At 46.1% G+C, this 11,207-nt stretch overlaps 1 protein-coding gene across 1 annotated transcript in view; it reads right to left on the bottom strand.

Annotated features, from left to right (window-relative positions):
* SLC5A1 (solute carrier family 5 (sodium/glucose cotransporter), member 1) overlaps window positions 1-11,207 on the bottom strand; it is a 95,120-nt gene that overhangs the window by 38,599 nt on the left and 45,314 nt on the right. The window contains exon 2 of the mRNA XM_010828821.1: window positions 7,690-7,761. Within this exon, the coding sequence (XP_010827123.1) occupies window positions 7,690-7,761 (72 nt within the window). The remainder of the gene's footprint in view (window positions 1-7,689; window positions 7,762-11,207) is intronic.

Raw genomic sequence — 11,207 nt, 5'->3', positions numbered from 1 at the left:
CAAGGACATCCAACCAGTCCATTCTAAAGGAGATCAGTCCTGGGTGTTCATTGGAAGGACTGATGCTAAAGCTGAAACTCCAATACTTTGGCCACCTCATGCGAAGAGTTGACTCATTGGAAAAGACTCTGATGCTGGTAGGGATTGGGGGCAGGAGGAGAAGGGGACGACAGAGGATGAGATGGCTGGATGGCATCACCGAGTTGATGGACAAGAGTTTGGGTGAACTCCGGGAGCTGGTGATGGACAGGGAGGCCTGGCGTGCTGCAGTTCATGGGGTCACAAAGAGTCGGACACGACTGAGCGACTGAGCTGAACTGAACTGACACAATATCCTTTCTGTGTTGGTGCTTGTATTTAAGACTGTAAATCTTACCAGCTTTTGCACAGTTAATGTCTCTATTAGACTCTTAAAAAGTATCTTCTATGGTTAATAAAATGTAAAGACTGCAACTGCTATTATGCTAGCTTTCATTCTTACATATTTTCACAGGGAACCTGCTTTAATGAATTTATTTTGAGAAGTTTTAAATCAAATTCTATGTCAGGATTTTACATTAATGTCCAATAGGTGGTTAGATTTGTTCAATGTTAAAATAGGTATTATGGTAACTTCTTCATCTGTTAAATTACTAATTTAAAGTATAACATGTTTTTTTATTAAGAGAAACTAACTTATAGAGAAGTTTGGCTGAGAATAGACAACTGTTAAGGCCTTTTGTTGTACAGAATGCTGTGCTTTAATAAATCATGATATTGTAATAGGAAAAAAAAAGAGTTTAAGAAGTATGAGAAGCTGTCCTCTTCTCTCAGAAAATTTCCATCAGGGTCTCTGGTCAAACATAAATGAAAGAATGTCTTGGTTTTCAGATAAACCTGTAGACCATGCCTATGCTGCTGCTGCTGCTGCTGCTAAGTCGCTTCAGTCGTGTCTGACTCTGTGCGACCCCATAGACAGCAGCCCACCAGGCTCCCCTGTCCCTGGGATTCTCCAGGCAAGAACACTGGAGTGGGTTGCCATTTCCCTCTCCAATGCATGAAAGTGAAAAGTGAAAGTGAAGTCGCTCAGTCGTGTCCGACTCTCAGCGACCCCATGGACTGTAGCCTACCAGGCTCCTCCGTCCATGGGATTTTCCAGGCAAGAGTACTGGAGTGGGGTGCCATTGCCTTCTCCGGACCATGCCTATAGATCTCATAAATTTCCATCTCAAAGAATAAGGAGAAAGAGACCTGAGCAACCAGAAGAACATGGAGAACACTAGCTCTATTCTTATCTTGTGGGAACGTGGGCAACTCATGGGGTTAATCGTCATTCTTGCTGGATGGCTGAGGATTCAATCAGATAAGTAACTGAAGAAAGAACAAGAGCTAAACCTGAGAGTTTATCATACGCCAGATTCTATTCTGAGACTGAATGTGCATCTTCACAACAACCTCAAGTAAGTACTGTTTCTCTGTTATAAGAAAACAAATGTAAGTCACCAAGGTATTCAGTAACTCAACCAGGGTCACACAGCTAGTGAGGGGCAGAGGCTGAATTTGAACCCAAGCAGCCTGACTTCAGAGCCCAGGCCTGAATAAGAGGTCAACAAACTAGAGCCTGTGGGCCAAATCTGGCCCTCTGCCTGTTTTATAAATAAAGCTTTATTGGAACACAGCCATGCTCATCCATCTTATTGTCCATGGCTGCTTTCATGCTACAACAGCAAGGTTAAGTAGTTGTGACAGAGATTGTATAGCCTCCAGAAATATTTACTCTCTGGGCCTCTGCAAAGAAAGTTTGTCAACTTGTGACCTAAACCACTGTGATATACTCCTCTCTGATGATTCTCAAATAGTAAAGGAAGGAAAGAAACTATGGCTATTGAGAGACACACAGCCACCCTATCTCCACTGGTGATGGACTGGCTAGGATGATGGTTCCTTCCTCTGTGGTGTGGAATCTCAGCATTTCAGTACTGTCAAGGCTTTGAGATCTTGATCTTACTATCTCCCACATAGAGGAGACTCTCTGAGACTCAGAGAAGCTAATGATTGGCCTGATAATAAATCTACACTACGCTAAGTCACTTCAGTCGTGTCCAACTCTGTGTGACCCCATAGACAGTAGCCTACCAGGCTCCCCCGTCCCTGGGATTCTCCAGGCAAGAACACTGGAGTGGGGTGCCATTGCCTTCTCCGGATAATAAATCTAGGACAAGGCAAATCCTCCAGCTCCTTGTGAGATCGCCACTCCCTTTGGATACTAACTTCTGAAGTATTTGAAAATGCCTTGAGGGTTGTTAAAGGGTTGGCTCAGCCCAGTTGTGCCTGCTGCTCCATGGAGCTGGCTCTGCCAGTGGTTCTGGCTGGTTTAACCAAACTCTCCTCCAAAACAAAAGTTCTCTGTGGGGTTGTGTACATGGGGCTCTACCTCTCTGAGTAATTTCTGCTGCCACTAGCCAAGGCATGGGGAATTTCCCCTTCAAAGCTCACCTTCCTGGTTTCACATCTCCTACACCCTCAAAAAATCATTACAACACATCACCCAGTCAGTTGTTCATCAACACACCAAACCATGGTGCTATAGAAAAGGGGACTCCTGGCCCACAGTTACATAAGGTTTCATTTTACTCACGAGGTTTCGTGTTTCTCAGTGGGCTTGGCTTGCCTCAAGTGACTCACACTTCTGAGTCAAAGACCCTTGCCTGGCTATCTTTGTGAGCTAATTCCTCCTATAACGCAGCCCTGGAGTCCTTGCTCCTCCTCCAGGTGGTCCCTCACTTCTATCCCCTGGCCGAGCACAAACTCTCTCTCTCTCAGCCTCATTAACTTTTTAGGAATGGAATCTTTTTCCAGAGTGCCTGGACCTCCACCTGTTACAGATCACAACTGTACCATTCAAAGTCACCAAAACCCCCAGGTATACCCCCAAAAAACTGGTCTCTCCTCTGTCCAGTCTTCTTTCAGACTTCATGAGCTGATTCCCACTTGCTTTCCTTGTGGATGACTATCCAAGCCCTTGGGGTTTCAGGTATATCAGTCCAAGGTCAGTGCAAGTCCTCGCCTCCTAAACCCCCTGGGACTATCGTTCTGAAGCTTCTCTGCTTGCTCACCCTTGTTGCTGTTGTTTAGACACTAAGTTGTGTCCAACTTTTTTGCAACACCATGAACTGTAGCCTGCCAGCTCCTCTATCCATGGGATTTCCCAGGCAAGAATATTGGAGTGGGCTGCCATTCCCCTCTCCAGGGGATCTTCCCAGCCCAAGGATTGAACCCAGGTCTCATGAACTGCAAGTGGATCCTTTACCATCTGAACCACCAAAGAAGCTCAAAACATAGGTTGGGGGGTTGCTCACCCTACTACAGCACAAAGCAACAGAGCTAAAGGCAGATGAAGGGGACATAGGGGCCACGAGAGGCTGAGAGAGACATCAGCTCTGAGAGCCTGTGGTCCCTGCGATGTTCTCCTTGAGCCAGTACACTCGAGAACTGATATTCTGACAATACACTTACAGACTGATGACAGGTTTAAACCGACTTTGTATTTTAGTCCAAAGGGAAATTTAGAAGTACAGAAGTATAGTTTTGATGCAATTTAAACTATTTTTCAAGTTTGAAAAGTACTTTGATTTGCATTTTCTTGCATGCTGTATTGTCCTTTCAAATGTGTACTGCAATAGTTTTAAATTCATTTTAAATTTTAGAATGGAAATCATCATTATTATTTTTTTTCTAAATTAGAGGTTTTTAAATTTCATAAGTTAGCAGAACATTGACCTCAAACAAAATCTTAGTAGAGTCCCCTCATATAAAGTATGAAAAAACCAGGTTGCTGGGAAGGAGAGCAAAAGCAGTCCCTGAAGCATCTCTGCAGCTTCCAAAGGTGTTAGTCGCTCAGTCGCGTCCAACTCTTTGTAGGCGGATTCTTTACCACCTGAGCCACCAGGGAAGCCCAAGGGTTGTAGTGAACATTCTTTTAAGGACTACTATCTTAGAATATAACCACACTTTGAAAGTGAAAAGTGAAAGTGTTTGTTGCTCAGTCATGTCCGACTCTTTGGGACCCCATGGGCTATAGCCCGCCAGGCTCCTCTGTCCACGGAATTCTCCAGGCAAGAATACTGGAGTTGGGTAGCCATTCCCTTCTCCAGGGGATGCTCCTGACCCAGGGATGAAATCTGGGTCTCCTACATTGCAGGTGGATTCTGTACCGTCTGAGCCATCAGGGAAGCCTATAACCACACTTGACTAAAACACCAACTATTGTAAGACATACCGTGTGGCACAAAGCTCGATGACATGCCACTGACTGTCAGACAGAGTCAGTCTCAGAGCTGTAAATATGTGGTCAATGTGTAGCTGGAATTATGATTTACAGTAGGTATAAATAAATTACATATAAATCGTGTTCATTTACTCATACAGTCAATGTGAAAGTTAAATTTAAGTGATGTGGCAGCAATGGCTTTATATAAATGCCAGTTTCCAGGTACTGGGCAGCTGACAAGTGCCAACTGAGGGGTCTGTCCTGAGTCTCCTAACCTTCCTTCCACATGTTAACATTTACATTTACTGAGCCCCTGCCAAGCACAGTGCTGAGTGCTGTACATGCATACTCTCATTTAATCCTGACAAGAGTCCTCCACAGTAGGTATTATTCTCCTGCTCTATAGGAGAAACTGAAGCTCAGGGAAGTTCAGTGACTTGCCCAAAGTCATACAGCTAATACATGAAGCTGGTCAGATGGGCTGACTTCAAAGCCCGTGCTCATTCTACTCTAGAATTTTTTGGAATTAGAGCATTTTCAGAATCGAGAGGGACTTAGAGGTCACTGCATCCCCCTTCAAGAATCCCCTTGGGGTTTCCCTGGTGGCTCAGTGGTAAAAAATCTACCTACCAATGTAGGAGACACGGGTTCAATCCCTGATCATGGAGGATTCCACGTGCGTTGGAGCAGCTAAGCCCCTGTGCCACAACTACTGAGCCTGTGCTCTTGAGCCCAGGAACCACAACTCCTGAGCCCATATGCCCTAGAGCCCATGCTCTGCAACAAGAGAAGCGACTGCAACAAGAAGCCTGCAAATGCAACCAGAGAGTAGCCCCTGCTCGCCCCAACTAGAGAAAGCCTGTGCACAGCAGCAAAGACCAACACCACCAAAAATCAATAATTTTTTTAAAAATAGAGCTATCCAGACAGGTTAGATTTTTAATTTGTTGCCCATGGTTAATTTCCACAAAGAACCTTCTCCTAGAGCTCTGGGCTTCTTGCTGTTCTCTACGTTTAGGACTTTGAAGGAATCAAAAGGATTCCCCTATTTTAGCACTGGGAAGTGTAGAGTCTTAACCACTGGACCACCAGGGAAGCTCTTGAGAAGCTTTTTGTTAAGAATGCAGATTCTTGGAGCCTTCTTTCAAGGTGTTTTAATCTAGTGGATCTGGAATGAGGCCCGGGAATCTGTATTTTTTTAAGTACACCAGGTGACCCGGATACATGGGAAGTTCACAAACCTTTCATATAATCTCATGAAACCTTAGATACCATTGTTGAAAGAAGAAGAGTAAAATTTCAGCCTCATCAAGGAAGCAGGGAATTCTCCACAAAAGAGGAATGATGTCACATTGGTCAGAATAATCCAACACTGAGACAGGAATAAGGAAAACAACACCCACAGGAAACCCACATAAACCTCTGAACCTGACCTGTTCGGTCAGGGTGGGGCGGAGCCAATTCCTCTTATCAACCAACTCTCAACCCAGATCCAAACCCAAGTGTCATCAGAAGGAAGACATCAGTGGTTAAGATGTGATGTGTTCCCACGCCTAACCTAAAATGTCTATCTCCTAGGGTGGTTCTGCCCCATGCCTCTGCCTTCTCATCAGCTTCTCCAAGACCCAGGGAGTGGAAGCTAAGGCCTTATCCTAATGAATCAGCCCTAGAAAGTTTACATGAAGAGATACGAGTTTCCTGTTAAGGTGGGGGGAAGGAAGAAAAAAGAGGTCTGGATGCAAACCGAGGCTGTATGAACACATGGCAGGCTTACTGTTGAGGGTGCTGAAGCATTCAGCAGTGTGGGGTGCCAGTTTCCAAACAACTAGAGTAAACTTGAAAGTCCTACTCAATTTTCTAATTCAGCAAATCTCAAGTCCACATCTCATGCCAGCCTCTGCTCTGAAGCCTGTAGAGCAGCAGTGTCCGACAGAACTCTCTAAAATGATGGAAATGTTCTAGATCCGCAGCATCCAGTATGGTGGCCACCATCCACATGTACCTATTAAGCACCTGAAGCATGGCTAGTGTGACTGAGGAAATAAATCTTCGATCTTATTTTAATTTCAATTTAAAAAGCCAATGTGGTTAGTGGCTACCATATTGGACACTGCAGTTCAACCTTGTCTTGAACTTGGTGGTCACAGCTTTTAGAAAAGCATCAAAGGCCAAAGCATGAGAAAATAAAATGTGTCATGAGAGACCACCACAAGGGGCCCCTACAGAAGTCAGCAGCTGCCCAGTGTTCTTGGCCACCTTAAAGATAAAGAGAAATGACTTCAGGGATAAAGCTAGCAACTGTGAAGATACTAATTTACTTACTTGCTTGTTTTGCATTTTGCTGGTACAGTGTAGTATATGGCTCTTAACTCCCCAACCAGAGATCGAACCTGTACCCTCTGTTGTAGAAGCGTGGAGTCTTGACCACTAGACCGCCAGGCAAGTCCCAAGATGCTAATTATTAACTCCCATTTCCAAATAACTGATCAGAGGGCAGCTGCAGGAAGCGTCACGTTTTCCTCCTACCTTCCCTCTGTGCCGTGTGTTATGACAGTGACAGTCTGCTTTCTCACTTCTCGTCCTCCATAGCTGTCACTCTCTTCTCATTGTATGTACGCTTCATCAACCCCCCCTTTCACCAGCCAGTCCTGCTTCTATCTTAGGCCCAAGGAATCGCACGATTTGGTCAATCTGGTCAACAGTAGTTTCGATGAGAACTCTGGATAGAACCGGTCATTGGGCTGACCTGATAACCCAGCAGAGCCCTGAGGCGACAGGATGGAAGGGCCCCCCACTTTCTCTTCCACCTATGCATATGTCCTATGATTGGGATTCTTCTGCCCGTGTGCACGTGTCAGGGAAAACACCACACATACATACAAAATACAAAATCCCCCAAGAGACGAGGAGAACTGTGACTGGGGACAGTAGGGGCCCCTCCTCCAGCTACTCCTCAAGTATTTATTGAGAGCCTCCTGGGTATCAGGCCCTGTGTTAGGCTCCTGATGTAGACAGAGAAGTTCTCTCCTCTGTAGAACTTGGAGCAAAAAGAACTATTTACTGAGTTTTTACCCTATAAGAGGGTCTCCACTTCTCATAATCCCCCTAGAAGGTAAATATCATCACACCATCTTATAGAAACTGACATGGAAGCTCAGACGTGCCCAAGGTCACCCTGGGCTAGCTGCTCTTATTGCTCTTCCACACTGTCCTCCTTGTGAAGTCTTTCCTCTATTTATCCCTTGAAAAAAATGTCAAGCATTATTTCTTTAAAGCTTGTTCCCTTACCACTGCAGATTAAGGCGAATTGGTGATCTGGTGAGAAGGTGATCCATTTTTCAGGATCAAAGGCAAGAAGAAAGAATCACCACCACCCAGAGCCAACAAGAAAGTGGGGAATATCATAGTTCAGGGAAATATGTATTTCAGAGAAAACTTACCGGCCACCACACCATACTTCGACCTGCCAGGAAGAAGCCTCCAACAGTCCCACGGTTAGTGGAAAACATGGCCTAGGGAGGAAGTGTCAAAAACTTAATAGAATTACCAGAACAGAATACCCTTGCCAGCCAAGAGGACACTCCCCGTCTCCCCATTTACTCGCACTTTCTTCAACCTGCTTTACTTTCCGAAACAATTTCACACTCTAGGACATCAGGTCTTAGCTGGGTACCAGGAAGAATTTCCTTGCCACCAGAGTCATCCAGGGATGGAAATAGCGCCCCTGGGGGAAGTTTCTGCTGGAAGTTTTGGAATCAAGCGCTGACAATTTGGAGGCTTCTCGGGTGGCTCAGTGGTAAAGAATTCGTCTGCCAATGCAGGAGATGCAGGTTTGATCCCTGGGTTGGGAAGATCCCCTGGAGTAGGAAATGGCAACCCACTCCAGTATTCTTGCCTGGAAAATCCCACGGATAGAGAAGCCTGGTGGGCGAGAGTCCACAGGGTTGCAAGGAGTCGGATGCAACTGAGCACACACACATGCTGACAATTTGTCAAGGTGATTTTGTCAAGTGGTTTAAACAAGAGATTTGAGAATAGGATGAAGAGGGTTGAATATGATCAAGTTAGGCCCTCACTTTATGAGAATATGTGAGGGACGCTGTAACAGCAGTGCAAGTTGTGGTAAGGACCATGGAGAGGGTATTCCCAGAAAGAACAGAGTCTTAGGGAGGGGGAAGGGTGAGATATTGGAAAGAGCATTGCCTTTGGCATAGAAAGTTCTGGACTCTGGTCCCAGCCCTGGGGCTGATTCCTCTGAGTGGCTTCTAGTCACCCTCTCTGATCCTTGTCTGTTAAATAGAAAGACTGGGCTCCCCCATTACGACTCAGGCATCCAATGATGCTATTAATGCAAATGCTACATAAAGTACATTTTTTTCCACTAAGAAAAAGGACATGTGACGTGAGTTAGTCCTCAGGTGTGTCCAACTCTTTGCAACCCCATGGACTGTAGCCCACCAGGCTCCTCTGTCCATGGGATTGTCCAACCCAGGGATCAAACCCTCATCTCCTGCATCTCCTGCATCAGCAGGCAGATTCTTTACCACTGAGCTGCCTTGGACACTCTAAGAAAAAGGGCCAGGTAGTAAATAGTTTAGGCCTTATGGGATATATATGATCTCCACTACACATTCTTTTTGTTTAGTTTGGCTTTTTACAACCTCTGAAAAACATTTTTTTTTAAAAATCTTAACTTGTAAGCCATGCAAAAACAGGCTGTGGGCCAGATTTGGTCCATGGGCTGTAGTTTAGCAACACCAGCACAAAGGGTTTCAGGATATCTTAAGTCTTCCAGAAGGAATAGTCAGCCGAAAAGGATACAAAATTCCCCACAGGAGGTGGTGAAAGACACATGGAACTATACCCTAAAGAAATAAGAAATGAGGCAGCATTTTCCAATGATTAAAAGGATTAAAAAAAGAAAAATATTGGAAGCGACAGGGATGGACAAAGGGATGTTGGCCTGGGTGCCTTTCTAAGTTGGGGAAGCACAGTGGGCCTGGATCGCTGTTTCTGCAGCCTGGAGATCACACAGGAGTCAGGATATCCGTCCCTGAGCCAAACCACTCTTGACACTCCATTGGAAAAAAGAAACTTAAATTAGAAGCAAGCCAGCGTGTTAAATGATCAGGGGGTCGGAGGCACTGACTCATAGGGAAAGATTACCTGTAGACAAACACTAACAGGCTCATTAGGCAGCATTTAACAAGACAAGGAATACGAATTCACAGATATTTGAGAAGTGTAAACACCATTACCATCGGCACTGGCAGGGCTAAAATGAGATTGGTTAGGGGACTTGAGCTTGTCGCCAATTGTCAGGGAAACAGGAGGTGCAGCTAGCAAACGATGGATTCCCATCTCACGTGCAGCACTTGTTAATACAAGCTGGGGTGAGGGATGAAGGCATGCAGGGTGACAGAGCAGACGGTGCCATGGAAGACTGAGAGTCCGTGACCCGAGTTCCGTAGACCACAACCGTAGGCAAATCACAATCACACAGAGCTTCGATTTCTTATTCTGGAAAATGTGGATTAGCATTCCCGCCCTCCTCGTGGCTTTTTGTGAGATGTCCTACCCATCTGACCACTTTTGCCCATTTTACTTAAAAGAACAAAAATCATTCAGGGTCCGACTCATAGCCTGGAGAGCAAATGATAGTATTGGGTTGGCCAAAAAGTTTGTTTGGGTTTTTCTGTAAGATTTTGGACAAACACAAATGAACTTCTCAGTCAACCCAATTATATTTTTAAAAGATTCCTAGAGTCCATAATGAGCTTTCAGATGCATCTCCCAGACCCTCACAGCCATTTATGAGGAGTCATAAGAACAGGTAAGATTGTACCCATTACACAGCTGAATAAACTGAGACTGGGCAGAGTTACCAACATTGAAAGAACACTGGAAGGTGTAGAAGCCAGTGCTAAACCTGAGAACCTTGGCCCCTGGCCGGACTTTCCACAGAGTCTAGTAAGCTGAGGCTACTGAGCAAAAATCAGTCACATAGACCCCTTGTGACCCTTAAGGCCTTCACTCACATCTGGTTTCTTTTCAAATTACACTTTTCTTTTTAAAAATCAATACTTCCCTTTTTCTATTAAAAAAAAAAAACACTCTATGACCATGAAGGGGTTAATGTCCACTCTCCTCTCCTCTAAGTTAAAAGACTTCAATCAGCTGCTAGCCCCTCAGCTTCCTGGCCTGTCCACCCCCACCTTGAAGGTCTTTGAGAGCGACTGGAAGATGTTCGCACTTAAAACACCTGTCTTTCAGTTGCTGGGTGTGCCAGAGTCTGTCCCAAGTGAAATTTCCAAGTTCAGGACTGCTAAGAACAAGTTTCTCTGGTTTGGTATGTCCCCAGAGTCCCAAGAGGGAGCCCAGTCATTTCCCTCTCCCCAGCCCAGCCCAGGCCACACTCTGGCCTTCCTCCTCTTCCTCCTCCCCCTGGGCCCAGCTTTCCCAGCTCCCTCTCACTCCAGCCCCTGCACGGGGCACAGGGCCTCTCCCAGGAGGGGCCGCCCCAGAGCATCTGCAGCTGGCAGGTGCTGTGTCCTCCCTGACCCACCTGTTTCTCTTCCATCTGACTAAAGGCAGGAGGTAGTCACCTCCCTGGGGCTCACTGCTCAGCCCTGGGACCCTCCCTGCAGCTTCAAGCTGGTCCTCTGCTGCCTCTCAAGCCCCCAGCCTCTCCAATCTCTCACTCTCCTTCTCTGCCCACTGGCCTGGGATGCAGGAGCCTCCCTGGACACTGACCAGCATCCCCTCACTTCTGCTTACCCTTGCTTGCCCCCTCACCTCACATGGTGCCCCCTGAACTCCTCTCAGACGTTTCCAAATCACTTCCACCCGGCTCCACACACCCTTCAGCCCACACTCCCCTCCTTGGGCTTTACCAAGACCGTGGCTTCTCCATGGGCCCCCTTCCCCCTCCCTCCCCTTGGAGAAGCCACGGTCTTGG

This window comes from Bison bison, unplaced genomic scaffold (genome assembly GCF_000754665.1).
Source record: "Bison bison bison isolate TAMUID 2011002044 unplaced genomic scaffold, Bison_UMD1.0 scf7180017864495, whole genome shotgun sequence".
NCBI classification, from domain to species: Eukaryota; Metazoa; Chordata; class Mammalia; order Artiodactyla; family Bovidae; genus Bison; species Bison bison.
This window is presented reverse-complemented; position numbering and strand designations above follow the sequence as displayed.